At 35.4% G+C, this 18,927-nt stretch overlaps 1 protein-coding gene across 3 annotated transcripts in view; it reads right to left on the bottom strand.

Annotated features, from left to right (window-relative positions):
* PRKD1 (protein kinase D1) overlaps positions 1–18,927 on the bottom strand; it is a 338,632-nt gene that overhangs the window by 56,008 nt on the left and 263,697 nt on the right. For all 3 annotated transcript variants that reach the window (XM_068546675.1, XM_068546694.1, XM_068546684.1), the window contains exons 5-6: positions 428–638; positions 208–285 (exon numbers count right to left, since the gene is read on the bottom strand). In XM_068546675.1, the coding sequence (XP_068402776.1) occupies positions 208–285; positions 428–638 (289 nt within the window). The remainder of the gene's footprint in view (positions 1–207; positions 286–427; positions 639–18,927) is intronic.

Raw genomic sequence — 18,927 nt, 5'->3', positions numbered from 1 at the left:
ATCAAGAAAATCTCTGGTCTTTATCACAATGCAATGATGGGTGCTTTTTTACAGTAAAGTAGGACAGAGGCCGTAATTTACTTTGGTCTGGGTCACGAGTATCTGAATGGAAAAAAATTAAAAGTAAAAAAATCTCGCTAAGTCCTAACTGACACATGCCTTAAGACGGAAAAGAAGCATAGACGTGACAGCTGACCTTCTACCTACCTCCGTTAATGGTCACTTCGCCAAGGCAGTTGTTGGGTACTTTTGGTGCACAACGTTTATGACAGTTGAATCTGCAATCTAATCACAATCATTTTAAAAGAAAACAAATCAAAACCAAGCATGCATCAGAAAGAGAAGGTGTGGGAAAAAGAGTCATTTCAAATAGGTGAGGCTCAAACTTCGGCCGTTGACAAATACTTGGTGGCAAGATCGTCCTTACCTTTGCACTGCAGGCCCTGCCTGAAGAGCCCCTTGAGAAGCTTCTTGCAGTACTGGCACACAGTGGGCCGGGTGTAGGAGTGGATGACGAAAGTGTGCGGCACTTTAACTTTGGACAGCAAGATCTTGTCGAGCTGGATGGGTCGTCCAATGTATGACTGGGAATTCGACCTCTTCTCTCGACCAATGAATGACTCTGATGGTGACTTTTGCTATATGTTTGAAAAACAATAAAGGACAATAAGATATAAAAGACTATCTGATTTATATATTTATATATTTTTATTTACTTTATTTTCCAACAAAAGGTCTCACATATTCATGACTGAACCAAAGCACTAGTGCAGAAATACTGACACAAAGAGAAAAATCATTTTCCCAATAAAGCACATCCAGCTGTTCAGATAGTAGTGATGTTCTCAGAGTGATATGGTAAGATGCAAGTGACCCTGACACAGCATAATATATTTGTGTATTTTTAAATTGCCTTTTATTTTACTATTGTATTTAGTGGTTTGATCCTTAAGAATGTGAGAGGAATAAACTAAAACTATGTTTCTGTTTATTAATGTAATTTATTTCCCCTTAATTTCTTTTTTGAGTTACTTTGTTTTTATAGTATGAAAAGAAGAGAATTGGAGATCAGACTATTTGAACCTGATTTCTAGGACTTTCAAAGAATTTGCAGCTTTTCAATTTCATCAGTTTAATACAGAAATATAAAGTTGAAAGCAAACCAAAAAATGGTTCTTAATCCCACTCCATATATTACTTCATTGACATTTTCTAAAGTTTTATATATAAGAAATGCAAGCAGTTCAGGAAGATAAAAAATGAAAAGTAAATTCCCCCAATCTGTCCAATCTAGTACTTCATCTGAACAAGGTCTACAGCTTCTTTGGATTCCCTCCAAGAAAAAAATGAATATAATTAAAAATTACTCCTCAACCATAAAAGTAAAGGGTTAAAATTATACTATCATTTATATAGTTGAAAAACATAGTGACTACTGAATTATATAAGACACACAAATATTAATATTTCAGTTACAATTATATCTCTGTGCACTCTTGTCTCTCATTTTGTAATTAATCAGCCCAGTACATAGATTAAAAAAAAATAAATGAAGTGAAGTAAGTCATAAAGAGAAAAAAAAAACCGTATATTAATGCATATATGTGGAATCTGAAAAAGTTGGTATAGACGATCTTATTTACAAAGCAGAAACAGAGACACAGACACAGAGAACAAACATATGGATACCAAGGGGGAAAGGGGAGATGGGATGAATGGGGAGATTGGGATTGACATATATACACTATTGTATATAGTATCATATATACACTATTGATACTATGTATAAAATAGATAACTAATGAGAACCTACTGTATAGCTCAGGGAACTCTACTCAATGCTCTGTGATGACCTAAACGAGAAGGAAATCAAAAAAACAGGGGAGATATGTATACGTATAGCTGAGTCACTTTGCTGTACAGTAGAAACTAACACAATATTGTAAGGCAACTATATTCCAATAAAAATTTTTTAAAAAATAAAATAAAATAAATTTAACTGTGTTTCCAATGTTTTTGAACAATTTCATGGTATCTCTTGATATCATGGAAATGTACTTGGGAATCATCAGGAAAAATAATCATTGGAATAAAAGAACTGAATTACTTTTTAATAGTTATTATAATTATATATCTCATTTATTAAGCTCTTAACTTACTATTAACTCTTAATAATCACTGTGTTAGGCACCTTACAAGACAGGCCTTGTTATCTATAGTTGAGGCATCTAAGCTCATAAAGTTTAAATATACTCTTTTGGGTCAAATGCTAGTAAACAGTGGAGCCAAAACATGAAGCTACACTTGTCTGCTTCTAGAGCCCTTATATTATCCCATTACTCAGTTAATTTCTAATTTGAAATAACTACTAATGAGAAACAAATCATATTTACAGACAATTTCCATCCTTTTCAATGCCTATCTGCATCAAAAGGTAATACCATTTATTACCAAATGGGAAATTTTTGATTTGCAGATTCACCAGCTGCAATAAAAAGAAATTTGAGATGAGGTTCTACTTAGGGATATTATGTCTACAGTTACATTTATAATTTCAATTCCGTAAAATAAAACTACCAAGCATAATTATTCTGGAAGGGCTCAACTCTTGCAGAGAGATCTGGGGCACTTTTAAAGATGAGCCAAAGGTTTGCCAAACCAGAATCATAAATATATTGAATAAATATCTTCAATGGAATTGAATTTTACTGGAAAATAATTAAATTTGTAGGGTTAGGTCCCTGCTTTAACCATATCCGATGGGCCAGTTTTAAGCATACACTAAAATGAAAAGTGATATTTTTCCGTAGTTGGAAAGTTTCAACACTCAGAATAAAAGCTGACGTGATGTCACACTTTCTTAGCAGACTTAAAATGTTCTCAGATTTGGAAAATCATATGAAAAGTTGACCAAATCACCTTTCAGTTATTTTCCTTAATTTAAGAGACCTAATTCTTGGCTGTGTTAACAAAGCCAGTTTGATGCAGGACTACTCAGTATACCATAGGGCAAATTCACTTAGAAGAGCAAGAAGCAATCTGATAAAACTGAATGTTTTCTTTTCATCCAACATGGTAACATTCACATAAACACTGTCATAAACTACAAGAACCAGAATTATTCTTGAGAAGTCATTTCATTTATTACCTTCAAGGCAAGATTACATAAGGAATTTTAAAACATTACATGAGTTTAGGGAAAAGAAATTGGCTGTTACTTTGTGGCCCAGAGTCTGTACTACACATGTATTCAGGCAATGATGAGATTCACACAGCCACATGTGTCCTTGGCACAGAATAACAACTCACAAACTGCATAATTTATAGGGTCAAAAATTAAGACTTTAATAGCATTTAAGATACAATAGCAACTTAAGATTTTCACAGCATTAATAAAGTGTCCTCTTATCATTTATGACATTTTAAAATTAAAATCAACTAGTAACACAACCAGAAATACTTATCATTCCCCTTTCTTATGGTTCCAAATATAATCAATCATTTTCAATGTGACCTCTATTTCTAAATGAAAAAGTAAAGTTTTACACTCTTGAGACGGGTACATGCATGTGGGAACTGATTTATTGCTGGAAGGAGACTGAGTTGTTTAATTTTACTTGATAAACACATTGGGAAAGGGAAGTTTTGTCTGCAGAACTGTATTCTATGTTTCAGGAGTGTACACATATACATTTGCACGTGCTTTTCCCTGTCATGAAGCAAATCTAAGAGCTAAGACAAAAAGAGAAGACTGGGTCATTATCTGATGACTTTGTAAATGCTTATTGAGATATTTATCCATTCTTCAAAGTGTGAAAAAAACCTTTTATTGATACATAACAGATTGTAAAACAAACAGAAAAATAAGATCCTATGAAACAAGGCCATTGACCTGTAATATAAATTTATATTTATAATATCTATCTATATATCACTGTTTACATAAATGTTTAAAAACCATCATTTCTGGAATCCTGCCAATTATTCCTTCCAATAATATGAAAGCAAACTAAATGCTTCTAAGGATCTTCAGAATCAGTGATAGATTTTGATGAATAATTCACATTCTGTTACTATTTTAATAAAGTTACTAGTTGTAATTTCAATTTTTATGTGCAGTTTTATTTGAAGGTATATACACCAGAAATCCATAATTACAGTATTTTTGTTTGATGCATCAAGCTACAGAGTAGGCAAAAATTCAGAAATTAGTAATTTTAAATGAAACGGGATGGTTTAAAAAATCTCATTGATCTAAATCCAACTAGCTTGGACTTTAAGATAACTTCAATATGAAAGTAGACTTAGCAATTCAAAGGGTAATGTTGACTTAAATAACAGCTTTTATGGATGTTATGCATTATTATGCAAAGTAAAGAGATATGGTATCATCGTATTTCTTCATTAACTTCATTTTATTTTTTATTTATTTGTATATTTTTATACTTAATTATAATGTGTATAGAACTTTACAGTTTTAAATAAAATCTTTCTTTAATTCTGGTAAAGAGAAAACTCTCTCTCTCCCATCAACACTAGTTTTACTAGGTTAACTAAATGGTGTTTAAATTCATTTCCACTGTTACTTGCTGCTCCAGTTTGGCACTGTGTGTTTGGTGAACCTGGGCAATCTGCAGAATGAGGGTTTTTTTTTTTTTTTAAGGGAACAGGGAGGAAAGTTGAAATGTTTTGGAAAGGGAATAGCCACATTTTGTTTCATTCTGCTTCATTATTATGTGCAGAGCAAAAACTGGCTCAAAACTCGGAACAGATATAAAATTCTCTTCTCTATAATTATGGTAGGCACTTGCAGGAGGACACGCTTCTAAAAATTTACATTTTTACATTAGCCATTGGTCCTATGAATTGTTCTTTTCCTGAGTGGAGGAGTTTGGATCACATTACAGGTGTGGAACTTCTGTGAGAACTGACATCACTGTACAATATGGTATTGGGATGGATTGATGTAAATGATCGGATTTGGCAAATTATAGATGATGAAAAATATGAAGATTTCTTGTTCTCAATGTAAGAGGTATCACATCATAGATGAGAGAGAATATGAGAACAAAAAAATGATGAAAGCTGAATTTAAAGGCAGGACTAGATATTAAATAAAGATTATACACATTAAATATTTTTTAAAAGACTGTGGTTTCCTGAAGTGTCTGTAACATCCTCATGCTAACAATATTTCATTTGAAATGACTGCCAAAGTTAAAACTATGTGCACTGAACACCTACTTACAGAGGCAATGCATCTTGCTTTTCTAGAGACTGAATTTGTTCTTTAACCTGGTATATTAAATTGATGACTCAGCAAGTTTGGAACCATCCCAGGAAATGACTGGTTAGATTACATTATGGAAACTCCAACTGCCAGCACATCTTTAAACATTCAACAGGACTCTGAAACAATTTCCCAACAAGGTATATTCCACTTCACAGTTCAAAATGAATTCTCTTTATTAGTTAAGCTAGAAAACAGAGGGGAAAATTTGCCCTTACTTGTGGTTTCTTGTTGTCATTTATGGAAAAATCGAACATAAGACTTCCTGAGAGATGAAAGTCACTGTATAAAAAACAAGATTCAAGGGCTTCCTTGGTGGTGCAGTGGTTGAGAATCTGCCTGCCAATGCAGGGGACACGGGTTCGAGCCCTGGTCTGGGAAGATCCCACATGCCGCGGAGCAACTGGGCCCGTGAGCCACAGCTACTGAGCCTGCGCGTCTGGAGCCTGTGCTCCACAACAAGAGAGGCCGCGATGGTGAGAGGCCCGCGCACCGCGATGAAGAGTGGTCCCCACTTGCCGCAACTAGAGAAAGCCCTCGCACAGAAACGGAGACCCAACACAGCCAAAAAAAAAAAAATAATAATAATAAATAAATTTATTAAAAAAACACAAGATTTAAGTAAAAACTTCTCCAGTATTAAGATATTTATGTTTATTAACTAAAATCCATTTCACAGACCCATACTGGGGACTGGATTTGGGGTGACATAAACTCCCCTTGAATCAAAGAGAAATAGAAAAGTAGAGAACACTTTAGCATATGTGTTGACATCACTTTTTGGACTCCTCACTTTGGGGACTCTTTTTGGTCTTTATCATTACCCAATAAGCTCCTAAGGGAAGGACAACGTCTTAATCATGTTTGTCCTCTGTTAATGGAAAGAAGTGCCTGGTAAAGATAAGTAATAAGCATTGCTTGAACTAAACAAAAATGAATGTCTTCAAGCAATAAATGCATGCAAATAATGGATGAGACATTTCAGTAGAGATGTTCAAAATACAGACTGTTAATATAAGCTTTTAAAAAAATTTAGTATGACATGCACTGTAACACTGACACACTTGCTCTACAGGGTTTCAATTTTAAGAGAGTACAACTGACTAAGGAATGTTTTCCACTGGAACTGTTCTCTGTACTTGTCTGCCTGCTCCTCATCCCTACTTGGCATCTCCAACATGAAAACAAAATCTGTCAGAACCCTTTTGCTCTGGAAAGAGGACAGGTGGCAAGCTCAAATATCAATAATACCTGTAGGCTGCTAATATTAATGGGTGTCAGGGATGCAATAGAGAATGGTGGAGACTACAGTAAATCGGAGAGGACAGGCTCAGTTGAAAAAGGGTGGCTCAAAGACTGTTAATGGCTGTGAGTATGAAAGCCCTATGTTTCCAGACCTCTTAGTTTTGCAAAAGTAGCAGCAGATCTAGTTGCTTTACGAAATAACTCTATTTCTCAACATTAGCCACTCTGAAAAAAGTCTGAAACTTTGTGCCAGTCAACTGATTTGAGGAATAAATCTGGTCATGGGGAGTCTGAGACCTCTGAACTAGATAACGACATAAAACACTTTATATAACCTTTGTATGTGCCAGATTCTTTGCATAGCACTTTACATTCATCAACTCATTTAAACCTCATGACCACCAGGTTTTTTAAAGATAAGGAAACTGAATCATAGAGAGACTACATCAATTGCCCAAGATCACACAGCCCGTAGAAGCAGAACTATGAACTCAGGTATTCTTGTTCCAGATGATAATAATGATTCCTCTCTTTTTAGTCTCTCCCGGTTCTCACATCCCCTGGTTTTATGTTAATATAAAAATAGAAAGTATTTTCTTCCCTTCATTTAAGTCATGAAGGAAAAGTTCACAGGAAACAAGAAAAATCAAGTAATAGTATGTTCTACTTGCCAAAATGCAAAGTGAAAATATTGTGAACCCCTTAACCTTGACCTACAGAAGAGACTTTCAGGCAACTTGTCTGTGCCCAGAGGATAGCATCTGAGTCGTGCATGTTTTCTAGAACATAATGATTACCATAATACACAGCCTCTATTGTATAAGTATCACTCAGTTGCCTGCCTACTTTCCTGTTCAGGTGCTGTTATGCTTAAAAGATACCAGCACAGCTATGTGAAACAGAGCCAACCAAACATTAATCTTTTATTCCAGAAGTTTTAAGATCTAGCATTTTTTGATTATCAAAGAACTGTGCAGAACAGCACCTTATAACAGTTTGCTCCTACTGCCATCAAGATGGATCTATCTAATTTAACAAGTGCTTGCTGGGACAAATCCTACCTAAAGGCTCAAGTCAGATGCTACAGGACATACAAGGACCAGTAAATACCAGTCTCTGTGCCCAATGAGTTTACTATTCAATAGAATTCTGGACACAACATAACTGTTGCCATCAACAACATGTGCTCTTCCCTTCTATAGGCATAGATGGTTCTGTCTCATTCTTCAGATTCCAGGTCATATATCACCTTCTCCAGGACGCCTCCAGATCACCTCACTTCCTACCCACATCTCCTCCACTCTGTGTTCTCTGGCACATCGTCATGTCCCCTCCAGAGCCATTACTGCAGAGCACAACTATCTTATTTACCTCTTTGTTTATTAGGTTTTTACTGTCTCCCTTCAGTAGAATATAAGTTCCATGAGAAGGAGAACTTGACAATTTTGTTCATCACTGTATCACCAACTTCTGGAACACTGCCTCACACAGAATAAGTGCCCATATGTATGAAGGTTCGAAGCAAAGATAAACCACTTCCATGATGGAGATAAAGGGGTCATTCCGAAAAGGAGTTTCCTGAAGAAGAGGCATTGGGTGTGGATCCTGAAGTGAGTCTTGCCATGCAATGACTATGTTGATTATTATTAGCAGTTAAAATTCTGTTTAGGACAACTCAGTCCTCCTAATCTTCAGACTGCCTAGAGATTTCTTTTATATGCTCTGAAACCTGTTTATCCCACTTGGAAATGATTATCTAATGCCACCTGTTGTCACTGCTAGTAAAACACGGCTGTGAATGCTTAGTCTGAGTCTATTTTACGAAGCAAAAAAGAAGCAATCGACTTCTGTCAACAACACTGAGATGAATATTTCACCTCAAACATGGGGAGTCCAGGATTTTTCCAGCACAGAGCAGTTCTTGGGCAACAGACAAGTTTGAAGACCCCTGGGAATTGAGGTTCACATAGGAACACTCATGTTGCCATGCGCTGTAATTCGCTGAGTAGAGGGTAGGGTGTTTGGTGAGTTTTAAATTGTTCAGTGCTATTCTGTTACAATTCTGATTCTACAGGCCTTGAACTACCTGCCAAGTGTGCCAGATAAATGAGTTTGGCTCCTCAGTTGGATACCCTAAATATGTAGCATAAATAAAATCTAATCAACACCTTTTCATAACAGTGAAAAGGACTGCCACAGAGCAGAAATAAAAAAAAGTTGCCCCCTGCTTAGTGGTGATGGATGCTGTTTTACAGTGGAGAATCCATTTTTAACGTTTGCAGCAATTTGTGAAAGCTTTCATAGTAACAACATATATAATCTCTTATTAAAAATACACGGTGATCTGGATTTGCTGAGTGCTAAAGCAGTCTTGGAAGTTACATTAACTTTTATACTGCCTCACTCTTTTTAAGTAAACAGAAATGAAGGATAAAGGAACCTTACTATTTTCTTAAGCAATCCACCCTTTCCAGGGAAAGCACTAGACCCTTGGAGAACTGTTACAAATTACATGCACTGTTCTTTCCAAATGTCAGTTACTGACATCCTACAAATCTCTGGGTTCCTGGAGGAAAGGGGAGACATAATACAAGTAAGATTGCCTCTCCTTATACTTGAAGGCAATGCAACCTTAACGCCACACACTATACATTCATAAAATAAAAAAGCATTTCCGCTGAGGAAGAAAATAACTCTGCATGTCAACAAGTTGAGGGCTTCGACTGTCAGACTTGATTTCCATATAGAAAGTGAACTGGAAGGTAAGCAGATCATGTGGGAAATTCAAAAGTGATTTTAGGGACACATATTCTCATGGTATTTGACCTTGACTGAATTGACAGGGGCCTGGCCTCGGTGTTCGAGCTCACGGGAAAGCTGAATGAAATAATCTAGAAAGAGATTTTCCCATCGATTACTGCCTTGGAGCTCAGTAGTCATGATTGATGAGGAATTTAAGGAGCAGAGACTTAAATTTGACAGGCCTGGCATGACATTAGATGGACACAGATAGCCACTTAGCAAATGCCTGTTACTGGTAACTGGGTGCGTGGGGGGTTGTTTTGCATCTTAAAGCAGAGAGCAATGCTTTGTGTCTTAAGTCATGGCAGTGGGGAGTGTTACGGAGGCCAAGGTACCTTCCCGATGTAAGTGCAGGCTCTTCAGGGACTTCACTAAAGATCCATTTGTTCCAAAGACCTGTATGTTTGTAACTGTGGACAAGTGGTATATGATGTCCTCTTCCCCAGTGGAGTTCATGAAGGACTCTCCAGCTGTGTTCGTATTTAGAATTACACATCTGGAAGTCTATGTTCAGAACATGAAATAATAAGTACATATGACAAGCCAGACAAATTGAATGAAATCAGGCAACAGCTGATTAATAGCACATCAAAGAAGGCCTCATACTCTTAATTTTACTGATGGGCTCCTTCCCGACAAACGCACCACTGCACATATTCTTCTGACTCTCAGGAGGTGGAGAAGTGCCAGTTAAATAATTCTTGGATGTCTTTTCCTCACTGGAAGTATACACTGCCCAGGTTTGAATTTAGAGAACTAGTCTGTACAATCATCAAAAGAAACCTTGCAATATCTGGCTAACGTACTGGATGTCATGGTTCATATTTAAATGGAAAAACAACTTCTTAATTCAGATGAATCACCAGGATTCCTGGAACTCCAGAACACAAGCATAACAATTAAAGTGTCTACCTCTAGACAGACTTTTGCTACTTTGGAAAATATCCTGGAAAATATTTATTTGGCCAGAAATTTCACCATAGTTTCATTAGAAATAAATTTTTTCCCCAGTATTTGCTTATTTGAAAAGAATCTGCCTTAACTATTATAAAGTGTATCAGGATCATACCCAATTACAGATAGATAATGCAATAGTGGTATTCTCTTGTCTTTACTTACTTATTAATGAACAGAAACAGTAACTGAATGAGTCATTTTGGGGGTAGATTTTCTAGGAAAGTATGCAGCCAAGAGTTCCTTTTACTACAATGCTTGTCTTAATTAAATGTGACTCAGGAAACTTTATAAAAATAATAGTGGTTTATGGCAAAGAATTATTCAGAAAATACGCACCCTCACATAAAAAGTTAAACTGAATATTGTCCAGATTTTGTAAAACCTAAAGGATGTGAAGTGTAAACAGTCAAACATAGAGAAAGCTTTTGGAATGAGCAATTTATTTCCTAATAATATCTTACTGTAAGGCAGTCTGAATGTTAAGAATTACCAAGAAAGACTAGTTTAGAAGCATTAAATTTCACCAAAAAAAAAAAAAAAAAAATTCTCTCTAGAGCCTCATAACTTCCAAGCTATAATAGTAAATGCTTCCTTAAAGACATTTAAAAATATTTAAAATAACTTCAGTAAAGTTCTTAAATTTAAAAAAAATTCCATAAGGCCTACCTAACTTAAAAAAATATTGTGTCATCAATTGTATCCTGTCGTTGCAAAGGACACCAGTGTCTTTAATTCTGCTTCATTTTCTACCTTGACTTCAGCTCATTTACGTCAAGAAAAGACTATTCTCTTGAATCATTTGAAAAGAATATTATGTTTAATCTGCCTACATTGATTTATTTTCAATAGTATTCCATGTATAGTAAGATAATGAGTGAAAATGTTTTCTCTGTATTTAAATATCAGTATGGGAAAAAGGCATCAAAAACACATGTAAAACTGAAAATATACTTCCATCACAGATTAACAGATAGAGGATTACTATCATAATATATATTCAATTAAAGACCTAAATGTAAGGCCAGACACTATAAAACTCTTAGAGGAAGACATAGGCAGAACACTCCATGACAGCAAACACAGCAAGATCCTTTTTGACCCACCTCCTAGAGAAATGGAAATAAAAACAAAAATAAACAAATGGGACCTAATGAAACTTAAAAGCTTTTGCACAGCAAAGGAAATCATAAACAGGACAAAAAGACAACCCTCAGAATGGGAGAAAATATTTGCAAATGAAGCAACTGACAAAGGGTTAATCTCCAAAATATACAAGCAGCTCGTGCAGCTCAACATCAAAAAACAAACAACCCAATCCAAAAATGGGCAGAAGACCTAAATAGACATTTCTCCAAAGAAGATATACAGATTGCCAACAAACACATGAAAGGATGCTCAACATCACTAACCATAAGAGAAATGCAAATCAAAACTACAATGAGGTATCACCTCACACCAGTCAGAATGGCCATCATCAAAAAATCTACAAACAATAAATGCTTGAGAGGGTGTGGAGAAAAGGGAACCCTCTTGCACTGTTGGTGGGAATGTAAATTGATACAGCCACTATGGAGACCAGTATGGAGGTTCCTTAAAAAACTAAAAATAGAGCTACCGTAGGACCCAGCAATCCCACTACTGGGCATACACCCTGAGAAAACCATAACTCAAAAAAAGTCATGTACCACAGTGTTCACTGCAGCACTATTTACAATAGCCAGGGCGTGGAAGCAACCTAAGTGTCAATCGACAGATGAATGTATAAAGAAGATGTGGCACATATATACAGTGGAATATTACTCAGCCATAAAAAGAAACGAAACTGAGTTTTTTGCAGTGAGATGGATGGACCTAGAGTCTGTCATACAGAGTGAAGTAAGTCAGAAAGAGAAAAACAAATACCGTATGCTAATACATATATATGGAATCTAAAAAAAAAAAAAAGTTCTGAAGAACCTAGGGGCAGGACAGGAATAAAGACACAGATGTAGAGAATGGACTTCAGGACACGGGGAGTGGACGGGTAAGCTGGGACGAAGTGAGAGAGTGGCACGGACATATATACACTACCAAATGTAAAATAGATAGCTAGTGGGAAGCAGCTGCATGGCACAGGGAGATCAGCTTTGTGCTTTGTGACAACCTAGAGGGATGGGATAGGGAGGGTGGGAGGGAGATGCAAGAGGGAGGAGATATGGGGATATATGTATACATATAGCTGATTCACTTTGTTATACAGCAGAAACTAACACAACATTGTAAAGCAATTGTACTCCAATAAAGATGTTAAAATTTTTTTTAAAGTTTAAATATATATATATATATATATATATATATATATATATATATATATATTCAAAGCAATCAATAAGCAACTCAATAGAGAAAGAGACAGGCAATTCACAATAGGTGAAATACAAATGGCCAATAAATATATGAAAAGTTGTTTCTCTTCTCCAGTAAAGAAATCATATTTAGGAATAGAAATTATTTTACCTATCTGTCAAATTTGTGAAAAAAGAAACCTTTCAAAATACTGATAAAATCGATTGTTGGGAAGACTATGAGGAAATGGAAACTCATACACTGCAGTCAGCGAAGTCATAAATTTAAACTTTTACATTCTTTTGAAGAACTAGTTGGCAAAAAAAATGTGTATATTCTTTAGTCTACTTGGCTTCTAAGGATATAACCTACTGGATTCATTCGATAAATACTTAGAAACCTACAAATATGTTTACAAATGTGCAAAAAATACAGACAAGGATGCCTATTTCCACATTGCTTAAAAAAAAGGAACCAATCTAATCAATAGGGGAGATTAAGTAAATTAATATGTATCATTGCAATGTAATACCAGAAAGCTTTTACAAAAACACATCTCTTTGTTTCTATAGTGTCCATTCCTGCAAGTCCATGAGGGCAGAGGATTGATCTACACTTGTATACTTTTGCATCCTTGAGTTACAAACCTGAAAATATAAACTCTGACTAGGACATGCTGAACATGGAGCCATGACCAGGTTTCTCAAACAATTCTGCAACTCACAAACTGTCACTAGAATATTTCTCTGATATATTGGTCAAATTTTATGAATAATTATCTTCCAGGACATTATAAAGAAAAGAAGAAAAGTTTGTTACCTTTTCAACAAACCAGCTATAAACAACTTCAAGAACAATAGCTTATGCAGAAAATGCATCTTGTTTCCCTCAGGAGCTATCCCGTGAAGGCCTGGCTGCCTTTAAGTTGTACAACTTCCACAGAAAAGCAAACTACTCTTCAGTCCTCTTTTACACCATCTGCTCCGATTTCAGTGCAGGAGAGGGGAGTGGAAAACGCTTCCCGCCCTTTTTTGGCTTTATTCCCAAAGGATAATTTGAAGGGAAAGGTACTAGTCCACATCTAAAATTATGTCTGGACAGCACTGTAAATTACAAAATTTAAATTTACAAGAATATCAAAAATTATACTGACCTAGCATTCACCCCAGACTTTTCTAAGCACGGCACATTTTGAACTAGGATAATTTTTCAAACATGGGAATTCACTATTATTGAAGCAGATCTCTTCATTTTACATCTTATGAATCAAGATACCTTGACTTCTCAATTTTCTTTAACCCAGAACATGTTCTGGTTGTGTTTTCATTTGCTTCCTATGTTAGAGTTACCTTAACAATACCATCTTAGAATGGACACTAATAATGGTATTTGAAATTTACAGTCTCATGAAAGAAAATAACAATATGTCAACTCTCAACTCACCAGAGGTACAGAAATAAGAAAAACGAAACATTAACAAGTCAACTGGTCAAAACAAGTTATCCCAAGAAGAGCACTGTTGTATATCCTGCTTTAATGCTTGACTTCTCCATGTTTAGGTTATTAATTGCTTAAGATAGACAAAAGGCCAATTTTAGAGGGGGTCTTACTTAAAACCTTTATGAAGGAAATGTGTGTTTTTCCATATATAAATTCTTCTTGGATTGAGACCTTAATACATACACTAGTACCATCCTTTTTAAAAATAATTAAATAGACTGTGATAATACATCAAGGATTCAAAGCTCCTTTCTTGAAAAGTTATCGTCCTCTTCAGGCAGTCCTTGTTTCATGCCTTACGGCGCCAACCAAAACTGGTGGATATCAGGATGGTGACCTCACTTGGCACGGTTCTGTGGTACCTAGCACCAAGACACAGTTCCAGCATGCAGGCATTTCAGTTAATATGCTACCAGGTAAAGTGAGTGCTCACTGTGTTCTGTTCTATTCTCAACCGGCCTGCCCAGCTTCATAGAAAAGACACCAATGTTATGGAATCAAGTAATCTGAGGGCAACATTTTATCTAATAAACCAACTATTGGTCTAACGCCTGCACTGCTCTTTGTCCTATTGAAGACTGTGAAAACTTCAACAATAACACCAGGAAAAGACAACCACCACCACCCATGGGCTTTCTGCAGTTCAACAGCTGGGATTCTGAGCTAAATTCTGACCTGAGTATTCTCATAGAGTCAATACAGATGACTGTCTGATGTTAATTTAATATTATAATGTTGGCTTGCAAAAGATGGTGAAGCACATTCCTAGGCAGTTAGTACCTACCTCAAAGCCAGGACTCACAGGAGACTGAAACATGAAGTCGTAAGAGCAAAAAGCAGACAAAGGTGCAGAAAAGAGGAGGCAAAAGACAAGAGAACCGTGTTATTGGAGGAAAGCAATGCATGTTACTCAATAATATTATTAGCAAATAATAGATATATTTTCAAGAAAAAGCAAAATGTGATACTAATCAGCCTTTGTGGCACAGAAACATCTGGGTTAGAAACTACTTTTTAACATTTCAATGGAACTACAGACACTAAGATTGCAAAAACACAGTATACAGTTTTGAGTTGGTAGAGGTAAAGAAAATATCTACTTGTCACAGTGTCAGTGATCAAAGACGGTTCATTCACCTTCTTGAAAATAAATTAGAGTCAGAATGAAGCATTTTGACCTTTAAGTGAAAGATCAGATTTTCTTCACAATAATTCATACTCTCAATGGAAAAAGAAAGAAAAAGGTCATCAAAGTAATCAAATGTGACATAGTTATCTGCCTGCAGGCAAGAATAAGTTGATGAATAATCAGTATCAGTCAGTGCTTTATAAACCTGAAAAGTCCAATAGTGGGTTAGAGTTTTAATGAGAGAAATATGTCTACAGTGTATTCTTTGCTCATTTTAGAGTCTTCACTGCATATCATTGTTTTCTGTCTGATTTCATTTAAGGTTGAAATATAATTCAAAAGTAGAAAGGTTATGATAAATTTTTTTAAGAGGAGGAGTATCAATGAAAAATCTAAGGAACATTTTGGTTAAGTAGACATGCATCTGGTAATTTATGCTGAATATGTTCTTTTTCATCTCTGTTCCCTCAAACTTTGTGGGGTAGCTCTATCTGATAACTAGAAATTAAATCAAAACTAAAATACAGTTGACTCTTTTTCTTAACAAAAATGCATGACGGTGTTTTGAAATCCATGATATTTCCAGTGTTGAATAAACATTACACTTTGAGAAAAATCCTATTATTTGTTCTCTCAGTCCCTGCATCCTAATTTGCAATCTACAGCTAACCCATTTTGTCAGAGACTTTGGAAAGGGATATCCATTTAGATTGAGGTTCTGTTAAGATTAACTGTTACCCAGTGATACCAGTTAGACTTCTGGATTAACATGAAGCATGAGCAGAATTCAGGGGCAACAACTGCTCATTTGGCCAGATCCAAACATGACTTTGGAGGAGAGATTATAACCCTGTTTGAAAGTACTTTTATGGAACATTTTCATACAGAGGAGGCGAAGCTTTCCCTTTGCGAGAAGAAATCAAATTTCCTCAATTTCCAAAATAAGATATTATCCTTGTCATCAACATACCTAATATCCAAAGCTCAGAATTTTCCTCCAGTTTGTAGCTCTGAATGCCTTTACTCTGGGCTATCATCAGAATTCACTTCCGGCTTAGTGCTGGTTTACTGCACGATATTTGAAGATGGTCTATGCAACATGCATTAATTGACTTATTCCTCTAAGTTACCATTTCTAAAAGTGCATGTTATTTTCCCACTAGATATTCCTAGGTTTCCTGAGAAAAAGGGATTCCATAGTTGAGTCAGTTTAGGAACACTGATTTCATTATTGCAAGACTTCTGAGAACCATAACTATGCTTAATGAATATTGTGATGTCCAGTACTTGGATGGACCGAGAAGTACTTCCCAATCTTATTTGACTAGGAGAAGGATTTTTTGCATAATATTTTATAGCACCATTATTTTAAAGAAAAAATTTTGGGAAACACACACCTCTGTATTTCTCCCTTGCTATCAAATTAGAATCACCAGAAATGTCCATAGGTCGCCAAGAAAAAGAGAGCCACCTATTCCTTTGGTAGTTGGTTGTAATACTTTACTAGAGCTTTGTTTTTATTTTTGTTTTTCCCTTGAAAGAAGATCATATGAATCACAGTTGTGTATCTGTGGTGAAGACTACTGTAGAAAATGTTTATTACGTAAATGAATACTATATATATTAGGGTGATGTGGCATATTACTTTCATTTAGCACCCAAAGAATTTATGTTTCCTGTTACTGAATAATGTAATTTCTGTAACCCCATTTTCTTTAAATTGACTGATAGGAATCTCAGAATTAAATTTAATTATTACCTTTTCTGATATAATATTTCATTCTTTTATCACATGACTTGGGATGAAGAAACCTAATGACTTTATAACTTGCTATTGTCATTTTAAAACCTTTTTATTGAGGTATAATTTATATGGAATAAAGTGCAGAAAATTCTAGGTGTACATCTTGATGAGGTTTTACATGAGCATATAAGCATGTAACCTCTACCCAGATCAAGATATAGAATATTTCCAGCATCCAGAAAGGCTCTCTCTTGCTCCCTCTCTCAGTGGGCACCTAAGAGGAACCATTATTCTGATGTCTCTCACCATAAATCAGTTTTTCTGGATTAGAACTTCATACACTGGATTCACAGGCATATAATCTTTTGTGTCTGCTTTTTTTCCCTAAATATTATTTTGTGAGATTCATTTATGTTGCTGAATGAATCAACAGTTCCTCAATTCTATTGCTGTATTGCTGTATACTATTCCATTATATGACTCTACCACTATTTATTTGTTTCTAGCTTTTAGCTACAATGAATAAAAATGTTAAAAACATGCTTGTAACAATACCATTCACACTGGCACCCCACCAAGGTGAAATACTTAGGTATAAATCTAACAAAATATGAATAAGATCTATGTGAGGAAAACTACAAAACTCTGATGAGTGACATAAAAGAGAAAAATAATGGAGAGAGATATACCGTGTTCACAGATAGGAAGACTCAGTGTTATTAATTTGTCAGTTCTTTCCAACTTGACCTATAGATTCAATGCAATCCCAATCAAAATCTCAGCAAATTATTTTATGGATATCAACAAAGTGATTTTATAGTTTATATGGAGAGGCAAAAGACCCAGAATAGCCAACATGATACTGAAGAAGAATAAAGTTAGAGGACTGATGCTACCCAACTTCAAGACTTACTATAAAGCTATAATAATCAAAATGTGGTATAAGAATGACAAATAGATCAATGAAGCAAAACAGTGAGATCCCAAATAGGCCCCCATAAATACAGTCAACTCACCTTTGACAAAGGAGCAAAGGCAATACAATGGAGCAAAGATGGTCTCTTCAATAAATGGTGCTGGTGATTCACATGTAAACAAACGAATCTAGACACAGACCTTACAATGAATTAACTTAATTAACTTAAATTAAAAAGTAAATTAATGCAAGTTAATTAAGTTAATTTAAATTAAAAAATTTAACTCTACATGAATCATAGACCTAAACGTAAAACACAACACTATAAAAATCCTAGAAGATAACATAGGAGAAAACCTACATGACCTTGGATATGGTGGTGCTTTTTAAAATACATAACCAAAGACATGATCCTTGAAAGAAATAAATGATAAGCTGGATTTCATTAAAATTAAAAACGTCTGCTCTGCAGAAGACAATGTTAAGAGAATTAAAAGACAAGCCACAGACAGGGAGAAAACATTTGCAAAATATTAGCAAAAGACACATCTAATAAAGATTGTTATCCGAAATATACAAAGAACTCTTGGAACTTCCCTGGTGGTCCAGTGGGTAAGATTCCACGCTCCCAATGCAGGGGGCCTGGGATCGATCCCTGGTCGGGGAACTAGATCCTGCATGTATGCTGCAACTAAGAGTTCACATGCCGCAACTAAGAGTTTGCATGCCACAACTAAGAAGTCCGCCTGCTGCAACTAAAGATCCCGCATGCTGCAACTAAGACCAGGAACAGCCAAAATAAATAAATATTAAATAATATTAATTATTAATTATTAGTATTAAATAATATATCTATATACAAAGAACTCTTAAAATTCCACAATAAGAAAACAAACAATCCAATTTACAAATGGGCCAAAAACCTTAACAAACGTCTTACCAAAAAAGATATACAGATGGCAAATAAGCATGTGAAAAGAAGTTTCACATCATATGTCATCAGGGAAATGCAAACTAAA

The sequence above is a fragment of the Eschrichtius robustus genome, chromosome 1, assembly GCF_028021215.1.
Source record: "Eschrichtius robustus isolate mEscRob2 chromosome 1, mEscRob2.pri, whole genome shotgun sequence".
Taxonomy (NCBI): Eukaryota; Metazoa; Chordata; class Mammalia; order Artiodactyla; family Eschrichtiidae; genus Eschrichtius; species Eschrichtius robustus.
Note: the sequence above shows the minus strand (reverse complement) of the source record. Positions and strands in the feature narration are given on the sequence as shown.